This window comes from Mesoplodon densirostris, chromosome 11 (assembly GCF_025265405.1).
Source record: "Mesoplodon densirostris isolate mMesDen1 chromosome 11, mMesDen1 primary haplotype, whole genome shotgun sequence".
NCBI lineage: Eukaryota > Metazoa > Chordata > Mammalia > Artiodactyla > Ziphiidae > Mesoplodon > Mesoplodon densirostris.
In genome coordinates, this window is record NC_082671.1 from 91189774 (window position 1) to 91215140 (window position 25367).

Consider the following 25367-nt stretch of genomic DNA (forward strand, 5'->3'; position numbering starts at 1 on the left):
AGTGTGGCTTGGCCCTCTTAATGAGAAAGATGGGCTGACTTTGAACTGACTAGAGAAGAGTTAGCCCCTCTCAGCAGCATGGTTCAAGGAGCTGGAGTAGAGGCCAGCGTGCAGAAGGGGGTGGAGGGACCCTAAAAATGATGCCAGGGCTGTAAAAAAAAAAAAAGGAAAAGAAAAGAAAAAAGGTGACTGTAGGATTTTCAAACTTTGGTTATCTGCTTTGTATAAGAATCCAGGATAAGGCTTCCCTGGTGGCACAGTGCTTGAGAGTCCGCCTGCCAATGCAGGGCACACAGGTTCGTGCCCCGGTCCAGGAAGATCCTACATGCCGCGGAGCGGCTGGGCCCGTGAGCCATGGCCGCTGAGCATGCGCGTCCGGAGCCTGTGCTCCGCAACGGGAGAGGCCACAACAGTGAGAGGCCCGCGTACCACACAAAAAAAAAAGAATCCAGGATAGAAATTGACTCAGAAGGAGATATGTGAGCACAGATAGGTGTTATAACTGGTAGAAAACAACATCCTACTGTGCCCATATATTGAAGTTAAAAGAGAAATGAATTGATTTCTTAGTGTATATTAGATTTATATTAAATCCACATTTCCCTTTCTTAATAACTATAATGTAGGAGACACTGTGCTAAATCCTCACAACAGCCCTAAGAGGTGTTAGTATTACATCCACTTTAAAGATAAGGAAACGGAGGCTTAAAGGGGCTAAGTTACTTGCTAAAATAGGGACAGAACTGACATGGGACTTTCTGTTTATAAAGTACATTTTTATAAAATACAGTGATGAACAAACTTTTGATCGCTGTGTTATACTGCCTCCTATTGGAAGGAGGTTGTCCAGAAATGAATTCTCAAGCTGGCAAGACTGCCCTTTCCAAATATATCTCCATACTCTTCACCCCTTGTCCCAAGCAGCTATCTGGTTATTAAATTTAGTTTAAGGCTAAGATGTATACCTTATGTGAGCCGGTGGTGATCAATGGTTGCTTATATTGGTAATATATCTGAAGATTTTATAGTTATGTGTTTGTTTATTAAGATCATTCTTCCATGACACACTCTCATTTGTAAAGCTATTCTGTCTCATGAGCTATGTGGAATTTTGGTTGCTGTAGAGACATTGCCCCTAATTGATTCTTGCTTTCAGCCTAGTATTGCTAATAGGGTAAAGGGGCATCTCTAGAATTAAGAATTATTCTCTGAACTTTTTGCTTTAATTTTCTACAAATCAGTTCACAGCGGTGGAGTTAATTGTGTGTCATTCCATCCTTCGGGTAACTATCTCATCACTGCTGCTTCAGATGGTATGCTTAAGATTCTGGACCTCTTAGAAGGAAGGCTCATATATACACTTCAAGGACATACGGTATGAACACTAAGATTTTTGCTTCTTAAATAATATCTCTTTAAAAGTTTTGATCCATTTTATTATATGGCTTTATTATTTTTCCAAGTGTAGCACACATTGCTGCTATCACAATGTTTTTTTTTTTTTTTTTGCTTCCAAGGCTATGTTTTTTATTTTTAAATAAATATTTTTTATCTTTAAATAAATATTATTTATTGTAAATCATGTCAAAATCAATGTGTATCTTTCAGTGGACATTAACTTAATCCTCTACTGCTGTCTTCCTCAGTATGTAGTATAGGTTTGACTGGTTAAATGGTGATGGATGCCTGTTTTTCTTACTTCTGATCTTTTCCCTCATGTGGAGGCTGTCCCACTAGCTTTGACCCTCTTAGCCTCCACACCCCCTCACTCTCTCCTTTCACTAATCTGATTGGCAAGTTTAGAAGGAGAAATTTGACAAGTCGAGCCCAATGCCCTCTACTCTTGGGAGCCTGTGCCTGTCCATATGGTTTTCCTCTGATATTTCTTGTGGGGAGGCCTGCCCTTGTCCAGCCTTGCCTGTGACTGGGTACTCAAATCTGGCTCATTCTGGGATTCAGTTCTAGAAAGCCCAGTTGCCCACAGATAAAGCCACATTTTCTCTTTATAAGCCTTCATCAGTAAGAAAGATAATATTTCTTTTGTCTTATTTTTCAATTGTTTTAGGAACCCAGTGGGGAAGTGGGGTGCTATTTATTGAGCCTATTCAATCACACACACACACACACACACACACACACACACACACAAACACACATATACACTAGTATATAATGTACCAAAGAAAAACTTTTTAAGTGTAGAAACTATCTTTCCTTTCTGGGTAAATATTCAAACTTCTCTAAATTTTTTAGAATGCATCCTCTTTTTTTTAAAAATAAGATGTACTAGGTACTTCCTTCTAACCAAGTATAAGTTATTTATATCCAGAAATAGAATGGGTTTTGTGGTCTAAGGGAGTTTTTTTTTCTGCCTTCATGTATCCTGCCGGACTTCCTGCTTGCTTTATCATTTTTTCTGCAGCTGTGTTAGAGTGAAGCAGAAATAGACACTAACCAGCTCAGATGTATGTGTACCCATGGATTTAGGCTGGATGAACAACAAATAAAAGTGGCCAAGGATTAAAATATCCATGGAAGAAGGACAGAGTAATAGAAAAAAGAGAAATAAAATAATTTAGGAGAAAAGCACTACACACGAAGATGGAATTTTTCAGTCTGGAGGTGAAGGTGTTTATGAGGCTATAATAACCTGAGTCTGTGGGATGGTCTACTTGAAAAATATAACATGTTTTCCCCCCAAGATTTTCTTTTATAGATTAAGGACATATTAAAAACAAACAGTATACGACTATTTTTGAAATAAGGAATATTTACTCTTATCTTGACTGAACATTGACCTCGAGGTCATGTTGTGACTGTGGCGGGCGGGTATAGTCTTGTCCAGCTCCACAGCCATGGCTCCATTTCATGTTCCTGTTACCTCTCACCCAGATCATTGCAGTAACTTCCTAACTGCCCTGCAACCGTTTGTTCTGACTCCAACGCATCATTCTCACAATCGTGATACCAATTTTCGTCAATCACAGCTCTTCTATCCATGTCCTGCTCTTAAAACTTTGAGTGGCTCAATGTTGCCCACATGAAGGGAGAACTCGGCAAAGCCTGCTGTGGTCAGGAAATGAGCTTTGTTCGTACAGCCTCATTCCCATCACCTACAGAATTATCATTCAGTTTCTGCTAGTGATTTGTTGAATAAAGAATCCAAAGCCAGAAAATCTTAACAGAAATTCTTACTAACTTACCTATGCCCAAGCTTTTCTTTAAGGGGGAGAAAAGTGTATTTTCTCATTTTTATTAGTATTTCTTTTTTCACTTAGTGTCATTTATAGATGTTTTAATGTAATTGGGTTGATTCTTTGATTCTCTTTGCCTGCATAAGTTGCTAACAGCTGGATATGTTCTCAAGACATTGCATAAATAGTCTGCACAAGTTAGGATGAAAAATTAATACTCACGGCCCTCTTGGCCATGAGAACACATTACCAAGCAAGTTTTTCTTTTATCTCCCTTTATTTCTTAGGGGCCTGTCTTCACTGTTACATTTTCAAAAGGTGGAGAGCTGTTTACATCAGGAGGTGCCGATGCACAGGTTTGTAAATCTCTCGGCTCCCTCTTTGATTTGGTTAGGGGAATGGAATCTGAGACCTCAGCTAAGATTTTTACAACCAGCTAGTTTGTAGATGTTAGGAGGATTATCAATGAGTTTATATTTTAACTTAGTGCCAGGAAGTCTGCTATCTCGTAGCTGAAATACCGCCAGTTCTGATAGTTTTTGGAACTCAAATAGCAGTTATTTTCTTTTGCTCATCTTTACACTTAATTATAATACATAAAACTGACACTTACTGAATACCTAATATTGGTGTGGCCCTTTCACTTGAATTATTGCCTAATCTATGGTCTGTATGCCTTGTTTTTCAAATGTTGATTAAGCTCCTTGAGGATGGTAAAATTAAATTGTTTGTATAGCAAATCTGCATTTATTTGAAATGACCAAAAGTCATTCAGAGCCAGATTTATTGAATAAGGTGGACAGTAAAGCCAAAAACATGATTTTGGGCTTTGGGAAAAATAAAAGAGGATTTTAAGGTAATAAGTTATTTTCTTAATATGAATTTTAAACTGGACATAAAGGCAATTTGAAATGCTAAATCTCTCCTTATCACCCTTAAAAAAAAAAAAAGTGTTGAGACGTAACGTTGTCAGAATATATATCTAGCCTTCCTATTTTGAGAGACCATTCTATATATTCATTTTAAAAAAATTTTACTTCTACTGCTTGTACATGCAAGTCAATAACTGCCAACCTGATTAATTTTTATAGGTCTTATTATGGAGGACTAACTTTGATGAAATGAATTGTAAAGATGTTATTAAAAGAAACCTCAAAAGATTACACTTTGATTCACCACCACATCTTCTCGATATCTACCCAAGGACACCACATCCCCAGGAGGGAAAAATTGAAACTGTTGAAGTGAGTACTTTGTGCATATTTGTCCTACCATTTGTTAAGTGTACACTTTGGGGCTATTGGTCAACTAGATGCTTGAAATTATACTTAATTAGATGAAACCTAGTCCTGCTTTAAAACAGCAGCACTTCAAGAAACAATTATTTTCACTAATAAAATAAGACTATAAATAAGGCAGTGTGTAATAGTACTAAAGCCTCTCATATTTGCTTCTTGAAGATTTAGAAATAAAACTTAAAAATTGTGTTAATAATAATGGAAATGAGCAATCAAATCTAAGACCTCTGATGACTGTAAAGTCTGAGCTGGCTTCGTATTCTAGACATGTTTAGGGAGCTCATGTGATGGCTGTCATGAGAACAGGGCTGAAGGGCAAGAATTTTTAGAGCAGTTATTGAAATCAGTATCTTAAAAAATAAAATAAAAGGTCTTATGAACAGTAAAAAGAAGAGACTTAAGCATTAAACCTAATAGTTGAGACCAGTTTACTGTTTGCCAACATATATTTTCAAGTATATAATTATCTGTTTAGCTGTAAATTTTTGTTGGCAAGTTCCCTTAGGTCCTATAGATTGAAATGTTCTTCTACTGTCTTCAAAGAAAAAAGTTCTGTCTTTGCGGGGTACTTTGCTGGTATTAGTCTATTTCTTTCCATTTTGCATGATTCTTTTTTTTTTTTCCTTTTGCTGGCTTGTGGGATCTTCGTTCCCCAACCAGGGATTGAACCCGGGTCCACAGCAGTGAAAGCGCCGAATCCTAACCACTGCCGGGGAATTCCCATTACATGATTCTTCTTAAGTTCTTTTTTCTCTCAGAAAGAGCAGATATCAGGAATCACTATTATCTGTTCATCTGAATTTTTTTTCCAATCACTGGCAGAGTCTTTCTTTGCTTTTCAAGTAGATGTTTTAAAATTCTTAAGATATTATTCCTGAGTGGCAGTTCACAGCCACCTCCTGCTTGTTATTCATGCTGTGGTTCCAGACCCCCTTCTGTGGTCTCTGGGTCCCTTACCCCATGTCAGTTCTTTAATTTTGGTTTCCTTGGTCTTAGCCTTTTCTCTTACCTCACGTATTTCTTTTAGTCTCAGGTTTTGTGTATGTGTGTGTGCATGTGCACGCACGCATAAATTTAAGTTTTTAAAACTTTTAATTCTTTTAGACTGTTTTTTAGATTTTGTTTAATCTAGCCACATTTTGGGGATTTCTTTCCTTGTTTTTCAATGGTAGTGTTTATTTTCAGTTCTTTGCTATAATTTTTGTCCTCTCCAACTTCCGACCATCTTTCCAGACCTTCTAAATAAAGTGTTTACCATTGTGCTTTACTACATCTTCATGCCACTTATTGTATTATCATTTCCCCCTCTTTCATTTCTTTGAAAGAAAGAATGTAATGTAATTTGTGGTTCACCACATTTTTGTTCCAGTTTCTGCAATTATGGATGCATTTGTTGATCCCCTGTGATCCCATGCATTCACATCAAATATATGTGAAATATATTTTAACTTGAGTTTTCTTTTCTTGTTTTACCTAAGCTGGTTTTATTGACTCTTGGTGTTTTTTTTTTTTTTTTTTAAATTAGAACCACCTCTTTATTTTTTAAATTTGGTAACACTCTCAAGGCTTCCTGTAAGTCATTTTTTTTGTTTTGTTTTTGTTTTTTTGTGGTACGCAGGCCTCTCACTGTTGCGGCCTCTCCCGTTGCGGAGCACAGGCTCCGGACGCGCAGGCTCAGCTGCCATGGCTCACGGGCCCAGCCGCTCCGCGGCACGAGGGATCCTCCCGGACCGGGGCACGAACCCGTGTCCCCCGCATCGGCAGGTGGACTCTCAACCACTGCGCCACCAGGGAAGCCCCTCTTGGTGTTTTTTGTTCTAGTATTTCCGTAGCTTAGCTGGGCCTGATCAGCACCATTGCTGCTGCCCTCTCATCCGCTTAGCCACCGACCTTTCCAGTGTGGTAGGTGACAGCTGGAGGCTGAGCCCAGGTCTCCTTACTCCTACGTCAGTTATACGTCCATGGCATCACACTGCCTCAGCGCCGGGGACTCAAGCCATTTTCTCTGTGATTTACTCTCAGCCCCAGCTCACTTAAGAGTGCTAGACTTTCTTTAAAGTGTCAACAAGTTCTCTGAGTACCTCTTCTCTGACAGTGCAGCCAGAAAGCAGTAAAACCAGCTGGGTTGCTTTCTATGGTTAGGTTAAGATGACCCAGGCCATGCAGAGCCACCCTCAACCCATATTTTTCACATATACCCTTAAAAAATCTATTAAAAACTGGCTTTTCATCTTGGAGTTACACCTCAGTTACACTATACAGAATCTTGAACGCTGTGACTGAATTGTTTGTTGCTTTAAGAAAGTCAGCCTCTGTGTACAGTTTAAATTATCTGTACGCACTCATAGGTACTCACTGAATGGGGACTGAAATAAACTTATAGTAGCAACTGTAATATCTATCATTTATCTACCACAAACATTTTAGAAAATGGCACTTCTGAGAAAGTGAATGTCGGTTTCTAATCCTAGGGGATCAGAGACCAATTCATAAAGAGTCGTTATCCATTTCTTTCCCTTTTCTTAGTTACAGAAGATGATTGGGGGAACCAATGCTCTGTCTTCCTAAGCATAAACAAGTAATCATGATTTACCACTCTAAATATGGCTTGTATACAGGACAGTGATGAGAGAAATGTCCTGAGAGAGTATACAGATTGTGCACATAGATATTCTCTACAACCCTACTTACTATTTTTATTTTTCATATTTACCAAAAGGCTTGGTTCTTACTAGATGTCAGTACATAATAGAGAGTATTGAACATTTATTAAATATCAGTTACTACCTGGGCACTTTACATTTATTATCTGCTTAAATTAAGTATACAGTATGACTTAATATTTGTCAAAATTCAGATTTTGTGACATGAAATGCCAGAGATTTTATGATATAGGATTCTACAAATGAACAACCAACTGTTCATTTTTTTCCCCCTTAAAATCTCTTATAATAAAACAAGGGTGTAAAGTTTTCTGGACAGAGAACATCTTTAATATTATGAATAAATAGTTATTAAATATCAAATTATTTTTTAAAGACTTTAAAGTAATGTCTGTGAATCCCTCATAGAGTCAAAAGACTATAAATTTTTAAATATCATTTAGAATAGAATAGTATGAATCAGAACTTGTACTGTGCTCATTTAAGATTAGCAAATTTTACTTTGAAATACTAAATTTGATGGATTAGATTTTTTTTTTGAAAGCTTTAGGCAAGGTCAGCTTACATATGTTACTTTGGAAATATTTGGAAACTAGTAAACTTTTTTTTTGAGGTCAGAATTCCTGATTAAAGGAATAAAAATGTATTATTAGAAGATGTGAAATAAATGACATCTAAATGATCTAATTTCCCCAGCTTTTTCTTTTTACAGTAACCACGAGTGTTTCATTTCTGAGTTTGAAGTAACATAGCTTTCCTATGATTTGTATTTTATTGTGTTTTCTGTGAGGCTCATTTGAATCACATATAATATTAGTCTTCTGGGTGAAATTATTTGGCCTTTTGCAAAAGCCATCCATTTGCCAGCCTTAAAGTTGTCACTTGTTTGAAGGTGGGGAATCCTGTGGAGTCTTAGACCTTGGGTACCAGCTGACTACAGATATAAATTACTAATTCCTACACAGATAGAGAGGGTGATAGCCAGATTGCTCTTAGAATAAATGAGAGATGAAGGCCACATGAAAGAAGGCAGGAAGCATGAATTCCTTTCCCTTGCTGTGTCACACCCCTCCCCTGTCCTTTCTGCTCATCTAACTGCGGAGCCTTTGTAACGCTCCTGGCCTGGGCACTCTGTCTTAATTAAAACATAAGACCAACTTCTTTCTTTTTTTGGTGGGAAAGAAGCCCACTTTTAAAACAAGGTATCTTAACCCTGCCTGCATTGCGCAATGGCACATCACTAATTTGTGCTGACTTTGTCTTCTTCAGACTGTCACGAGCTGGACTGCATAGTCCAGCTGCCCAGACAAAACCAAACTTTCCTTCTTGAAGGAGGAACTAACTTAATGTGTGTGCCTGACACTTTTCTCCCAAGCGGTTCCCTACCCTTTTGCATATTTTAATGGGAAGACATAGAGCCATTCTAAGGGATGGTGGTAGATCTTGGTGACAGAAAGGCATCAAAATAACTATTCTAGGAGAGTTGCTGAATATTGTAGGAAGGGGTAATGGTTCGTTTGTTAAAAAGAATTTGTTAATAAAATAATTGTTTTGGGCTTCCCTGGTGGAGCAGTGGTTGGGAGTCCGCCTGCCGATGCGGGGGATGCGGGTTCGTGCCCCAGTCCGGGAGGATCCCACGTGCCGCAGAGCGGCTGGGCCCGTGGGCCATGGCCGCTGGGCCTGCGCATCCGGGGCCTGTGCTCCGCAGCAGGGGAGGCCACAGCAGTGAGAGGCCCGCGTACCGCAAAAAAATAATAATAATAAAAAAATAAAATAAAATAAATAATAAATAAAAATAACTGTTTTGATGGCTTCTAATTTTGTAATGGCCACTTGAGATTACCTTAATCTACACATTGCATAGGAAATTCTGTACATTGATCAGGAAGGAAAACTTCCTTTAACTTAACCAAATATTTATCTAATGATATTTTATGGTAGCCCGGCCACGATTCATAGTTGAAAACTACAAGTGATCAATTTGAGTCTTGGAGACTGAGATTGGGTTTTATCTCAACCTTCTATTAAGGTTGAAACATTATAGTTTATGATTAAAAAAGTGACCACTCCTCTATCAGTTTTGTATTTTACTTCTAGCTGTACTATATGTCTACACTGTTTTGGACCTCAAAAACTGTTCTTCAGAGATTACATAATAATAATAGCAGTAATAATACTAATATCTAACACATGCAACATTTTTCTAATAGCCTTACACAAATTGTCATTAAGTCTTCCTTAAAACTCTATAAAGTAAGCACCATTTTTATCCCATGAGAACTTGAGGCACATGTGAATTAAATCTTTTTTAATTTTTAAATTTTATTTTATTTATTTTTTATACAGCAGGTTCTTTTTCTTTTTCTTTTTCTTTTTTCTTTTCTTTCTTTTTTTTTTTTTTTTGCAGTATGTGGGCCTCTCACTGTTGTGGCCTCTCCCGTTGTGGAGCACAGGCTCCGGATGCGCAGGCTCAGTGGCCATGGCTCACGGGCCCAGCTGCTCCGCGGCATGTGGGATCTTCCCGGACCGGGGCACAAACCTGTGTCCCCTGCATCGGCAGGCGGACTCTCACCACTGCGCCACCAGGGAAGCCCAGCAGGTTCTTATTAGTCATCGTTTTATACACATCAGTGTATACATGTCAATCCCAATCTCCCAATTCATCACACCACCACCACCCCACACACACACAGCTTTCGCCCCTTGGTTTCCATGCGTTTGTTCTCTACATCTGTGTCTCAGTTTCTGTCCTGCAAACTGGTTCATCTGTACCATTTTTCTAGGTTCCACATACATGCGTTAGTATACGATATTTGTTTTTCTCTTTCTGACTTACTTCACTCTGTATGACAGTCTCTGGATCCATCCATGTCTCAACAAATGACCCAATTTCGTTCCTTTTTATGGCTGAGTAATATTCCATTGTATATATGTACCACATCTTCTTTATCCATTCATCTGTCGATGGGCATTTACGTTGCTTCCATGACCTGGCTACTGTAAATAGTGCTGCAATGAATATTGGGGTGCATGTGTCTTTTTTTTGTTTTGTTTTCTTTTTTGTTTTTTGCGGTACATGGGCCTCTCACCGCTGTGTCCTCTCCCGCCACGGGGCACAGGCTCAAGATGCGCAGGCTCAGCGGCCACGGCCCACGGGCCCAGCTGCTCTGCGGCATGTAGGATCCTCCCGGACCAGGGCACAAACCCGTGTCCCCTGCATCAGCAGGCGGACCCCCAACCACTGCGCCACCAGGGAAGCCCGCATATGTCTTTTTTAATTATGGTTTTCTCTCGGTATATGCCCAGTAGTGGGATTGCTGGATCATATGGTAATTCTATTTTTAGTTTTTTAAGGAACCTCCATACTGTTCTCCATAGTGGCTGTATCAGTTTACATTCCCACCAACAGTGCAAGAGGGTTCCCTTTTCTCCACACCCTCTCCAGCCTTTGTTGTTTGTAGATTTTCTGATGATGCCCATTCTAACTGGTGTGAGGTGATAACCTCATTGTAGTTTTGATTTGCATTTCTCTAATAATTAGTGATGTTGAGCAGCTTTTCATGTGTTTCTTGGCCATCTGTATGTCTTCTTTGGAGAACTGACTACTTAGGTCTTCTGCCCATTTTTGGATTGGGTTTTTTTTTTTTTTTTTTTTTTTTTTTGCCGTACGCGGGCCTCTCACTGTTGTGGCCTCTCCCGTTGCGGAGCACAGGCTCCGGACGCGCAGGCTCAGCGGCCATGGCTCACGGGCCCAGCCGCTCCGCGGCATGTGGGATCCTCCCAGACCGGGGCACAAACCCGTATCCCCTGCATTGGCAGGCGGACTCTCAACCACTGCGCCACCAGGGAGGCCCCGGGTTGTTTTTTTAATATCAAGCTGCATGAGCTGTTTGTATATTTTGGAGATTAATCCTTTGTTGCTTCGTTTGCAAATAATTTCTCCCATTCTGAGGGTTGTCTTTTCATCTTGTTTATGGTTTCCTTTGCTGTGCAAAAGCTTTGAAGTTTCATTAGGTCCCATTTGTTTATTTTTGTTTTTATTTCCATTACTCTAGGAGGTGGATCACAAAAGATCTTGCTGTGATTTATGTTAAAGAGTGTTCTTCCTATATTTTCCTCTAAGAGTTTAATAGTGTCCGGTCTTACATTTAGGTCTCTAATCCATTTTGAGTTTATTTTTGTGTATGGTTTTAGGGAGTGTTCCAATTTCATTCTTTTACATGTAGCTATCCAGTTTTCCCAGCACCATTTATTGAAGAGACTGTCTTTTTTCCATTGTATATCCTTGCCTCCTTTGTCGTAGAGTCATTGACCATAGGTGCGTGGGTTTATCTCTGGGCTTTCTATCTTGTTCCATTGATCTCTGTTTCTGTTTTTGTGCCAGTACCATATTGTCTTTATAACTGTAGCTTTGTAGCATAGTCTGATTCCTCCAGCTCCGTTTTTTTCCCTCAAGACTGCTTTCACTATTTTGGGTCTTTTGTGTCTCCATACAAATGTTAAGATTTTTTGTTCTAGTTCCCTAAAAAATGCCATTGGTAATTTGATAGGGATTGCATTCAATCTGTAGATTGCTTTGGGTAGTGAAGTCATTTTCACAATATTGATTCTTCCAATCCAAGAACATGGTATATCTCTCCATCTGTGGGTATCATCTTTAATTTCTTTCATCAGTGTCTTATAGTTTTCTGCATACAGGTCTTTTGTCTCCTTAGGTAGGTTTATTCCTAGATATTTTATTCTTTTTGTTGCAATGGTAAATGGGATTGTTTTCTTACTTTCATTTTCAGATTTTTCATCATTAGTGTATAGGAATGCAAGATATTTCTGTGCATTAATTTTGTATCCTGCAACTTTACCAAAGTCATTGATTAGCTCTAGTAGTTTTCTGGTGGGATCTTTAGGATTCTCTATGTAGAGTATCATGTCATCTGCAAACAGTGACAGTTTTACTTCTTCTTCTCCAATTTGTATTCCTTTTATTTCTTTTTCTTCTCTGATTGCCGTGGCTAGGACTTCGAAAACTATGTTGAATAATAGTGGTGAGAGTGGGGCCTCCCTGGTGGAGCCGTGGTTGAGAGTCTGCCTGCCGATGCAGGGGATACGGATTCGTGCCCCGGTCCGGGAGGATCCCATATGCCGCGGAGCGGCTGGGCCTGTGAGCCATGGCTGCTGAGCCTGCGCATCCGGAGCCTGTGCTCCGCAACAGGAGAGGCCCCAACAGTGAGAGGTCCGCGTACCGCCAAAAAAAAAAAAAAAAAAGTAGTGGCGAGAGTGCACATCCTTGTCATGTTCCTGATCTTACAGGAAATACTTTCAGTTTTTCACCATTGAGAATGATGTTTGCTGTGGGTTTGTCGTATATGGCCTTTACTGTGTTGAGGTAGGTTCCCTCTATGCCCACTTTCTGAGGAGTTTTTTATCATAAATGGGTGTTGAATTTTGTCAAAAGCTTTTTCTGCATCTATTGAGATGATCATATGGTTTTTATTCTTCAATTTGTTAATATGGTGTATCACGTTGATTGATTTGCATATATTGAAGAATCCTTGCATCCCTGGGATAAATCCGACTTGATCATGGTGTATGATCCTTTTAATGTGTTGTTGGATTCTGTTTGCTAGTATTTTGTTGAGGATTTTTGCATCTATATTCATCAGTGATATTGGTCTGTAATTTTCTTTTTTTGTAGTATCTTTGTCTGGTTTTGGTATCAGGGTTATGGTGGCCTCATAGAATGAATTAGGGAATGCTCCTTTCTCTGCAATTTGTTGGAAGAGCTTGAGAAGGATGGGTGTTAGCTCTTCTCTAAATGTTTGGTAGAATTCACCTGTGAAGCCATCTGGTCCTGGACTTGTGTTTGTTGGAAGATTTTTAATCACAGTTTCAATTTCATTACTTGTGATTGTTCTGTTCCTATTTTCTATTTCTTCCTGGTTCAGTCTTGGAAAGTTATACCTTTCTAAGAATTTGTTCATTTCTTCCAGGTTGTCCCTTTTATTGGCATAGAGTTGCTTGTAGTAGTCTGGTTAGTCTCTTAGGATGCTTTGTATTTCTGTGGTGTCTGTTATAACTTCTCCTTTTTCATTTCTAATTTTATTGATTTGAGTCCTCTCCCTCTTTTTCTTGATGAGTCTGGCTAATGGTTTATCAGTTTTGTTTATCTCCTCAAAGAACCAGCTTTTAGTTTTATTGAAATTTGCTATTGTTTTCTTCATTTCTATTTCATTTATTTCTGCTCTGATCTTTATGATTTCTTTCCTTCTGCTAACTTTGGGTTTTGTTTGTTCTTCTTTCTCTAGTTCCTTTAGGTGTAACGTTAGATTGTTTGAGGATTTTCTTGTTTCTTGAGGTAGGCTTGTATAGCTATAAAGCTGCTTCCCTCTTTTTTTTTTTTTTTTTAATTTTTTTTTTCCTTTTTGCGTTATGTGGGCCTCTCACTGTTGTGGCCTCTCCCGCTGCGGAGCACAGGTTCCGGACGTGCAGGCCCAGCGGCCATGGCTCACGGGCCCAGCCGCTCCGCGGCATATGGGATCCTCCCAGACCGGGGCACGAACCCGTATCCCCTGCATCGGCAGGCGGACTCTCAACCACTGCGCCACCAGGGAGGCCCGCTGCTTCCCTCTTAGAACTGCTTTTGCTGCATCCCATAGGTTTTGGATCATCGTGTTTTCATTGTCATTTGTCTCTAGGTATTTTTTGATTTCCTCTTTGATTTCTTCAGTGATCTCTTGGTTATTTAGTAACGTATTGTTTAGCCTCCATGTGTATGTGTTTTTTACGTTTTTTTCCCTGTAATTGATTTCTAATCTCATAGCGTTGTGGTCAGAAAAGATGCTTGATATGATTTCAGTTTTCTTAAATCTACTGAGGCTTGATTTGTGACCCAAGATGTGATCTATCCTGGAGAATGTTCCGTGCGCACTTGAGAAGAAAGTGTAACCTGCGGTTTTTGGATGGAATGTCCTATAAATATCAATTAAATCTATCTGGGCTCTTTGGTGGTGCTAATGACAGATGCTGGGAGTTCTCATGCCAAGCAGTACTTCCCAGAACTTCTGCTGCCAGTGTCCTTGTCCCCACAGTGAGCCACAGCCATCCCCCACCTCTGCAGGAGACCCTCCAACACTAGCAGGTAGGTCTGGTTCAGTCTCCCCTGGGGTCACTGCTCCTTCCCCTGGGTCCTGATGCACACACTACTTTGTGTGTGCCCTCCAAGAGTGGAGTCTCTGTTTCCCCCAGTCCTGTCGAAGTCCTGCAATCAAATCCCACTAGCCTTCAAAGTCTGATTCTCTAGGAATTTCTCCTCCCATTGCTGACCTCCGGGTTGGGAAGCCTGACATGGGGCTCAGAACCTTCACTCCAGTGGGTTGAGTTCTGTGGTGTAAGTGTTCTCCAGTTTGTGAGTCACCCACCCAGCAGTTATGGGATTTGATTTTACTGTGACTGCACCCCTCCTACCGTCTCATTGTGGCTTCTCCTTTGTCTTTGGATGTGGGGTATCTTTTTTGGTGAGTTCCAGTGTCTTCCTGTCGATTGTCCAGCAGCTAGTTGTGATTCTGGTGTTCTCGCAAGAGGGAGTGAGAGCACGTCCTTCTACTCTGCCGTCTTGTTTCCTAGTCTGTGAATTAAATCTTAAAGCTAGTAAGTAACAACATGAGAATTTCAACCCAGTCACTCTGGTCCCATTCCGTACCTTTAACTATTTTAACAACATGAGAATTTCAACCCAGTCACTCTGGTTCCATTCTATACCTTTAACTATTTTGATGCAGTGCTTCAATAGAATAAAACTTTAATGTCATCCTGTTAACCGATACTGCACATCGTACTAGCCTTAGAGTGTGCAACAGTGAACAAGATGGGCATATTTCTTGCCCTCCAGAATTTGTTAGAAGCAGGGTTTGTGCTCATGGACTCCTCAGTATGATGGATACACCAGCACCTCAGAGTGGGGTGGTATTGGTGAGGTCATGTATACTAACCCTCCCCCATGGACGAATCCCTTGTTCGGTGATGGAGAACTCAGCCTCTCATAAGGCAGCCAACCCCATTTCAAGGCACCTGTAGTTACTGAAGTGTCCTTTCCTTTAATAAACATGGAGAGATAGACAGCACTGTTAATATCCATGGAGGTTAGCTTGCAAAGAACTTAACTGTACGTGTCACTGCCTCGGCATATTTTCTTTGCAGGGAAGACTGTCAACTTTTCCTTAGTAAGAACTGCCTTCTCCATTTAATGTATATGGCGGCAACTGTGGTACAGCACAGCAAAATACTGTTACATCAGAAGTTTCCCAGCTCGTAGAAGCGCAAGGATTTCTCTATGAGAAATGCTGACCACTTCCATGTGATTTAGTGTTTTTTTGAGCAATTCCAGTTTCAGATGGCAAAACCAGATGGTATTTTTCACTGGTAAACAATTTCATATCTACACTAGGTGGCAGTAGATAAATGAGAATAATGTGTTGGCAAGCACTCCTTCTGGACAGCTAGCCCAAGCTTAAAAGGAAAGCGAGTCAGCCTCAGGTTTCTTATCTTTGCCTCAACTCTGGACTTCAGAGCTGATAGGAAGAAGGTTGTGTGTTCTGCTCTGCGGAATGGCCAGAAAGAAACATAGGTGTGGGCAGGCCAAGCAGATAGTCCTGCATGGTTCTAATTCCTTCTTTAACTGCAGTGTGGGGATTATTGGGAGTGTACACCTCTACTTCTGACACAAGTGGCTGGATAGATGTAAATGCTTATTAATATTTCCAAAACTACAGCTGTACCCATCAAACTTGATACGTGCTGTTAAAATCATTCCACTCCTCTTACCCCAGTCCCTGACTGTTGCAGTGTTGTCCTCACTGTTACCCCTACTTTATTCTTGATACTCTACATGTTCCTGTCAGATTGATCTTTCTAAAGCACATTTTAGCCTCCAGTTTTTCTGTGCCTTCCCAAATTCCCTCACCCCTCACAATAGGACCCTTGCCACCCACTCTCGTCGCTGCCCTCTGCAGCAGTATCGTGTCAGCATTCTGCCTCTATGCTCAGGGAGGCTTGTAACCTCATCTCTGTCTCTCTCTTTTTGCTTTTGTTTTATAAACCTTTTCTAGAGGAGCCATCGTAAGCTCTGTTTCCTCCACGGGAAGCCTTTCTCACTAAGTGCTCAGTCAACAGTTTCTCCTTTGAGGTTCGCCAGTATGCTTTTTGCTGGTAGCATTTATTTGATACCAAGTTTGCTATCTCTGTTGCCCTGTGTTTACTTCTTTGTATTCATAATGTTTAGTAAATAAATGGTGATCATGTGGTTTCTTTCCCTTTTTGTTTTTCTGAATTCTGAAATAATCTTCCTCAGAAGTAGTCACCACTCTAATTATTCCCTTGCTTTTCTTTTAAATTTTACTATTTATGATTGAATCAATAATTAGATATTTTTTCATTTTGGATAGTTTTAAACTTTATATAAATGGAATCGTACTGCATATATTTTACTATAGCCTCCTTCTTTATTTAGCATTAAAATCCTGAGATTCATGTGCATGGATTCTGAATTCATACATTCGTATGTTGTTGCACATAGTTGTATTTCATTCATTTTCACAGCTGTATAGGATTTCAGTGAATTTACTACAGTATTAATTCCCATGATTATACATTTATTCTACTGTTGATAAACAGGTGGGGATTTCTGATTGTGGTTTGTTTTTCTAATTAATTTACTGTTTATTGACATATAGTTGATTTACAATGTTGTGTTAGTTTCTGCAAGACTGTGGTTTCTTTTTGTTTTTGCCATTACAGTGTTGCTCTAAACAATGTCAGCATCATTGAGTTTTCTAGCTTTGCAGTCTTGTAGGTGTTAAGCAGTATTTTGCTTAAATCGTCCCTTTTCTAATTACTACTAATGTTTCTGAAAATCTCATCATATTCTAGATAACTGTTAGGTTTTCTATAATTTTTTCCTTAGGATTGCTCTTCTTTTCACATTGATTTGTAGGTTTTTCTTATATATTTTAGATATTTGTCCTTTTTCAGTTTCAGATATAATATCTCCTCCTATTCCATTATCTGATTGTTAACTTTGTGGTAACCATTGTTAAATAGAAATCCTTAATTTTGGGGTAAACAGGTGGATCCATTTTTAAAAAATTTATTTAGTTTTTGCCTTATGGTTTTACTTTTGCAGCTTTTAAGATGTTCTCCTCTACCCTGGGTCAGAAAGATATTCTTACACATTGACTTCTACTAACTTTAGAGTTTTAACCTACCATTTAGGTTTATAATTTATCTGCTGTCCATCTCTGTATGTAGCGTCAGGCAGGGATCTATTTACTGAGCCCGTTTTCTCAGGTCCAAGTCATCCTTCCTCTATTGATTTGTGGCACCATTTTTCCTTCGTATTTGTTTTCCATATATACAGGGCTTTGCTTCTGAACTCTTTATGATATTGCTTCCTATTTTTTAAAGACTTCTTTAATGTCTTTACATGAGTTTTATTTTATTTTTTTCTGTAAAGGTCATATGCATTTTTGGGTTTTTTTCCTAATGTATTTAAAAATTTCTATGGTAAATTATGATTTTTAAAAATTTACATTTTCTGTGTGCTGAAGTACAGACAGGTAATTGATTTTGTATATCAATTTTGGATCTAGTAAACTCTCTTAGTTTTAATGATTCAGCGGTAGATTCTTTTGGGATTTCTTTATAGATAATTATATATGAATGACAGTTTTTATTTCTTCTGTTCCAATTCTTACATCTTAATGCTTTTATTTCCTTTTCTTGTCTTACTGAACTGGCTAGGATTTTTTTCTGCATCTTTTGAGGTGGGTCATTTTATTTTATTTTTAAAATCCCTTTATAGGTGAATCCCATTGATTTTCTAATGTAAAAGCAACTTTTTATTCCTGGGATAAATTCAACTTGCTCACAGTGATCTTTTCTTATATATTGTTAGATTTGATAGGCTAATATTTTATTTAAAATTTTTGTATCCATGCTAATATATGGATATTTTCATTTTAGACTATATTAGGAAGTACCCTCTAGATTATTAGAAATGGCATCCACTTTCCTATGGTATAAAAATCTAATATTAGCTTTTTTTAATGTATATAAACAGATTAATCCAAAGCTTGATGTAATCGATTTGCAGACCTCTACTCCCCCTGTTGTGGACATCCTTTCTTTTGATTCTACCACAGTAAGTTTTCTTTGGCATTTAAATGGTATTTAATTGTTTGGCACAATCCATTTTCCTTAAAAAGTGTGTGGGAGAGAAGATAAAAAATGGTCTAAATAGCCTAACATCTTAGCATAGAAAAAACCTTGTACAAAAGTCATATTTACAATGTGTCTAAATAGCCACAAGGGGGAGCAGTACCAATTTCTAGAAAAGCTTCAATTTGAGGACCTTGAGCTCAGTAGAATCCATATCGTCTCATCTCCTGTTAAGGTGCCACCCATGTGACATTTCACTTGCTGTCACAGAACAGATTTCCTTCTTTGGTAATTGCCTTTCAGAGGTGCTAAACTTACATCTAGTCTCCTTAGAAGGTGTAAGAAAAGCAATCATTTCCCTTTGTTCGTCTCTCTTGATGGATAATCCAGAAATTAAGAAGTATTTCTAACACTTGCAATTTTGTTTTAAAAAATTTCATACATATAATTTATTTACTAAGTGTATCCAAAGACTTCAAAAATTGAGAGTTTTAGCATTTCAATTTGAGTCTGCTTAATCTTTGCAAAGCAGATTATTTCTGCCATCAATTCTGCTAGTCAGGGCAAAACTAGTTATAAGAATGAATGGAGGGACTTCCCTGGTGGTGCAATGGTTAAGAATTCGCCTGCCAAAGCAAGGGACACGGGTTCAAGCCCTAGTCCGGGAAGATCCCACATGCCGTGGAGCAACTAAGCCTGTGCACCACAACTACTGAGCCTGCACTCTAGAGCCTGCGAGCCACAACTACTGAGCCTGCGTGTCACAACTACTGAAGCCTGTGTGCCACAACTACTGAGCCTGCACTCTAGAGCCTGTGAGCCACAACTACTGAGCCTGCATGTCACAACTACTGAAGCCTGCATGCCTAGAGCCCGTGTTCCGCAACAAGAGAAGCCACCACAACGAGAAGCCCACGCACTGCAATGAAGAGCAGCCCCCGCTCACCACAACTAGAGAAAGCCCTCATGCAGCAACGAAGACCCAACACAGCCAAATTAATTAATTTATTAATTTAAAAAAAAAACGAACGAATGGGAGGAATGGCATGATCTTTGGTGACACTACTGTGATAATGTCAGTATAGTTAAATATTTTGGGTAACTTATTAATACATGGCCAGAAAAGAAAAAAAACAAGAGAACACTTGACATTACAACATCACAAACTCTCCAGTAGATCTCAAGAATTGTATTTATTGTAGAGGAATTCTGCAGAGAACTAGTCTATCTTGAGTCTATGCTGTGTCAGAAAGTAGTCTGCTTATTACAGGGCCTTTTCAGTGTTAATTCCATGCAGAGAAGACTCCTAGATCACTCATGAGAAGTTCCAGAGACAGGAAATCAGCTGGAGGGTCAACCCAGGGGCTGATTGTCAAAGAGAGGTCCAAGAACTGTTGGTGACAACTAGGACCTTAAGTGGATCTGTGGTCTGGTCTCTTACAATGTTCATGTTTATAAAGTAACACTACAAACATTGCTGCATTAATAACTTACTTATGACTTTAAAAATTAACTAGACATCGAATTCTTGCCACAGTGCTTAGCTTATAGTAGGTGCTCAATACTTATGTTCAATGAATTACTCAAAAGTCTCACTGTTGAAATTTACAAATGCTGGTGAGTTGGGCTTTTACCCCACTAGTGAGAGGAGCAAAAGATAGGTGGTTTTTGAGATGTGCTGCCTTCTTGTGAGGTAGTTGGTAGACTAAAATTGGGTGTTTCTGGCCTAAAAGATATCAGAAATCATCAAAAATCTTTGGTCGGAGCTTTGAGACTCACTCTCCCTGCCAGTACCCTTCGAAATGTGCAAAACCTCATGACCTGAGGAATCCATGTGTTCTCAACAGTGTGCTATGGAGGTGGGCATAAGTGCCACCTAGCAAGCAATAGCAGGGTGTCTGTCCCTGGATGGTAATGCAGAAGTGCCAAAGTCAAGTGTCTATGTTATAGAACCCTAACTCGGGAATACAGGGTACGTGGGACTTCAAAAGGACAATTCTTTTTTTTTTTTTTTAATTGAAGTATAGTTGATTTACAATGTTTTGTCTGCTGTACAGCAAAGTAATTCAGTTATACATATATACAATTCTTTTTTTTTTTTTTTTTTTTTTTTTGCGGTATGCGGGCCTCTCACTGTTGTGGCCTCTCCTGTTGCGGAGCACAGGCTCCGGATGCGCAGGCCCAGCGGCCATGGCTCACGGGCCCAGCCGCTCCGCGGCATATGGGATCCTCCCAGACCGGGGCACGAACCCGTATCCCCTGCATCGGCAGGCGGACTCTCAACCACTGCGCCACCAGGGAGGCCCCTACAATTCTTTTTCATATTCTTTTCCACTATGATTTATCTCAGGATATTGAATATAGTTCCCTGTGCTATATAGTAGGACCTTGTTGTGTATCCATTCTATATGTAATAGTTTGCATCTGCTAACCCCAAACTCTCAGTCCATTCCCCGCCCCCTTGGCAACCACAAGTCTGTTCTCTACAGGGAAGACAATTTTTATAATAAACATGTGACACGTTTGCAGTTGTGTTACAAAGCAGAATAATAAGACTGAAGAGTACAGGTATTACCCACATAAAGGATACTTTTAGGCTGAATTATATGATATTGCCATTTTGTAGGCAAAAATGATCTAATACATATCAGTGATTTCCCATGGTTCAGCCCCACACATAAGCATTATAAGGAAGACTCCACTGTTACTTTGAGTTGTGTGCTTGATGCTACATAAAAATAAAACAAACAAGAAAACAAAAACTTGTTTGCTATAAATTGGTTTGGAATTAGGCTAATGATGTCCCACTTAGATTTTTTTACAATCTGGAAGATAGCTGCTTGCCTCCTGGCAAGACATAAGGACTCCTGATTTTATTTACTTTACTGACACATTTTCTGAAGACAGATATTCATGAAGCATTTAGATTTTTATAAAGAGTATCTTTAAAGAGCTTTCCTTTAAATTTTCAATGTATGTGTCTTTCTTTTAGCTCATTGATAGATAAGTGGTTAGAAAACTAAAGCGCAATCACTGTAATTGTTTGCCTTTCCATTAATCTAGTGGTAATTCTTAATCTGTCATCTCCTCTGTATTGGCTGCTTTTCTTTTGCTTCTGCACAACAAATCAAACATAAATGTAAAGGAGATTTGTTTCTATTCTGGCATGAAGCACTATTGTGGTGTGAACTTTGCATGTAATTATAATGAAAAAACACAGAGAAGTATTGGAAGCAAAAAAAAAAGGCAGTATTTACAGGTGGTTTTGGGTTTTGTTATTGTGGTTACTGTTTATTTTGGGGATTTGTTGGTTTGGTTTTTGCAGACTGGAAGAAAGTTTCTTTAGAAATTCATTTCCATCAAGATGAGATGTAAAAAGGTTACTCTTTAAACCTTAATTTGTGAAATTTCTTAGTAGGATAAAAGCAGGTTTTTTATGGTGTAAGAAATAGTTGGCTTCTGTTCCTGTTTTGACTTGATTTAATATTACATTCAGGATGATTTCTAGATCTAAGTGTATTGATATCTATGCTCGGATGCCTTCTTACAACAGAGAAGAAATTATGGCATACAGTGTAACAGTTGGTATCTTTGTGGCTTGCACTTGTGTCTCTAATGCCAGGCAGGAAATTTGATACAATATTTCAGGATCAAAATAAGCTGTTCCCAATCTGCATTTTTAAAGCTTTGTTGTAAAAAAAAGAAAAATGTTTCTGTAAAGGGATATACTGGCTGTCGCATAGACATAGTTTAAAAATGTTGATCTCATATTTCTGAATCTTATTCCAATTACGTTGTCTCTTGTTATTTGCTGATCTAAAGATTATTTAGTTCAAGATTCCCATTGAGTCTTTTAATGTTTTCATTTACTCTATTAGAAATAGACCAAAGTTTTGTCATCAAAATTGTACAAGGCATTTAGCATTAGCACATGTGGTGTGGCTACATCCTCAGCTCCTCTCCCCACAAAGGCGAATAAGACAGTAATTTCTCTTATGTGTCCTAATATAAAGTGGTGTTTGTTTTTTTAAAATACTAACTAAACAGAATTTGTTTAAAATACTCTAGGATTATTAAAATTGTTATTTTTAGGTAAACTATATTCCTAGGTTTTGATGTATTTTATTACTATTTGTCCAACAAATGAACACAATGAAATTGATGATCTTGCTAGTATTACTCTGATTGACTCAAAACACTGGACTCAGAGAACTCAAAGAGTGTCCTTGCCTTCACTCTGGCAACTGTGTAGAGTATGAATGTAATATTTATGCCTTTCTTTAGAATTAGGGAGAGTTTTCAGGTTAAATTAATTATGTACAATAAACTGAGAATCTGCAGTTATATCATAGAAGAAAATCAAGGTCTACAGTCTTTTCTTGCTCCATCAGTCAAATATTTAAAGCCACACTGCATGGAGGCATCATATGATATACTGAAGACAGGATGTCAAGCTGGCTGCCTCACCTCAAGAAACTTACAGCCGAGCCAGAGAGAAATAACAGTGTAAGAAGTAAGTGGCAGTTTCAATATACTAGATGCCAAGGGTATATGATTGTCAAAGGAAAGGTTGTTAACAGAAGGATTCAGAAAAGGTCATGAATGGGCTAGAGGAAACTAGAAGACTTCTCTAGAAGAATCATTTGACCAGTTCTTGACCTGACCGAAGATGGGTAGGATTTTGATAGAGACATTCCAGGTGGGAAAAGCAAGGTATAAGTAGATGCCTTAGAAGTAATTGAAAATACAGTATGTACCATGGTAATAAAAGTGCAGCCGTCTAATCTGGAGTCTCTGCGTTGCCTAACTCAATGGATAGCAGATGTGGTAGGATGCTGGGAGCATACCTACTCACACACATTTTTAGCTCTCAATCAATACTTCTTGAGTAACAAAAAATACCTGCCCCAGAGAGGCCTACATTGTATATTCTAGAGGAGGAGACAAGCAATTCACAGATTTAAAAAAAGTAGACCATATAGTATAGTAGACGGAAACAATGCAAAGGTGTAACTAGCACCGAAGTTAGGTAGGAAGAAGGGTGCATTTAGATAGTATGGCCAGGACAAGAGTCATTTGAAAGGTGACATTTGTGGAAGGAACTGAAGGAATGATGTGAACAAGTTAGATGACTATCTGGGGAGGTACTCCAGGCCATGGGAGCAGTGCTGGAAGGCCAGATTGAGAGTGAGGAGGAGCCACTGGAGGGTTTCCTGCAGAGAAAGGGGCATAATCTCATGAGTGTTTTAACAGGGTCACTCTGGCTACTGTGTTGAGAATCAGCTGGGGGTGATGGTGGAGGGGAGCAAAGAGACCCGCTCCGAAGCTAATGAAATCCTCAGACAGAAGGCAGGAGTGGCTTGATCCAGGGCCGTAGCAGAGGAGGTGGTGTTAAGCGATCTGATTCCGGATGTATTTTGAAGGTGGACTGGATGTCCGCTGTGGGATTCCCTATCTCCTTTCCCCAGGGGTAGTAAGGCGCAGCCCTGAGTAATCTCAGGGTGGCCAAGCTTATCTCCTGGCTCAGCATCATTTTGCCAGAGGGGTTGCTGAGAGAAAAAAAGATTTGTGATTTTCCTATCTTCTTTTCTGGGATTAGGAAAGTGATCAGCTGAATCAAAGCAAGAGATGCTGTGCTGTTTCTGTGACTTTGGGAAGCACAGTGGTAAAAACATAGTCCTCCTTCCTAGGTGTCCTTTAGGTTTGCATTTTTCAGCAAAGTTTATTGGTTTCCCTTTTGGAAAGGGTGTTGCATCAGCCTGTTTTTAGGAAGAAAAAAGTTATCCACTTTCATGGAGATTGTCATATGATATATGCCCTCTGAAAAATATTGATATATTGATAAAATAAAAGGACATACAAAGAGTAAACTTACAGCTGCAGAGAGGATATCTCCATGGTTGTTGTGGCAACAGTTCGTCCTGGTTACTAGACAACATTGCGTAACCAGTTCAGAGCTATTCCAGTTCCTAACTGCTTATGTAAGCAAAGATTTGGAAAGACTTACTTGAAAGAACACAGTGTATGCAAACCTAAATGTTCAAAACTAAAATTTGTAACTTGAAAGTGTAAAATGGCAATATGTGATGTATTGTCCCCAGATACTTCATTTACCTTTCCAGGAAAATCACTAAAAATCATGTTGCACAAACCTCCTGCTTACACTGCTTTTCTGTATGCTAACATTCCTGCATTTACATATAAACAGCTTCTAAATTTGGAGGTAGGTGAAGTTCTTTTTTAAGTGTTTAAACTTTGCAACAGTTTATAAGGTAGCATTTGATTTGTAAATACGGGGCATATGATTTCTGAAACTAGGTATGTTTGTAACTTTATTGTTGCTTGCTAAGCTTTAGGAAACAGACATATTCATGATATCTCTAAGCATCAGTTCAGTGGCCCTTGGGACTTTTCTCCTGCTCCCACTCGAAGTGTTTGAAAGAAAATGAACACAGGCATTCGTAAAATCCGCCTATGGACTGTACACAGAGGTGCTTTCCACAGTTTATCCTCATTTTATTAAAAGACATTTAGTCTTAATTTCAAATGATAGTGAATATGTCAAGTGAGATACAGTGATTCTTTTTTTTTTTTTTTAATCCAGTGTCTCAAAAAGTTAAGATGCGTAGTAGGAGTAAAAGATGAATTCTTATCAGGGCTGAGAAATAATTTTAAAACATCACCCTTTGAAATTGAAAGAAATAAAGTAATTAAATTGTCAAAGCATTTAAAAAATAAGACATACATGATAAAACATAAGTAAATAAGAAAAAATACACTTCCACAAATCTCTCACCCTTTAGAATAGAAAACACATTTATGGTTTTTTCAGATACAAGTTATTTTAGAGATAGAGATAGAGAAAACATTAGAGAGGAAGAGATGATTTCCAAATTAGTTGCATCCTTGCTTTAGAAGTACATCATGACCTATATGTTATAAGAACTACCAACAGTTGTGAATGTGATAGCTGACCTTTAAAAAAAATGTGTTTTGGGGATTAT

General features: G+C 38.8%; 1 protein-coding gene across 3 annotated transcripts in view; it reads left to right on the forward strand.

Annotated features, from left to right (window-relative positions):
- POC1B (POC1 centriolar protein B) overlaps nt 1-25367 on the forward strand; it is a 107937-nt gene that overhangs the window by 49762 nt on the left and 32808 nt on the right. For 2 of the 3 annotated variants that reach the window (XM_060112359.1, XM_060112357.1), the window contains 4 exons: nt 1242-1375; nt 3482-3550; nt 4286-4438; nt 18266-18346. In XM_060112359.1, coding sequence (XP_059968342.1) covers nt 1242-1375; nt 3482-3550; nt 4286-4438; nt 18266-18346 — 437 coding nt within the window. The remainder of the gene's footprint in view (nt 1-1241; nt 1376-3481; nt 3551-4285; nt 4439-18265; nt 18347-25367) is intronic. The other variant, XM_060112358.1, reaches the window with a different exon arrangement.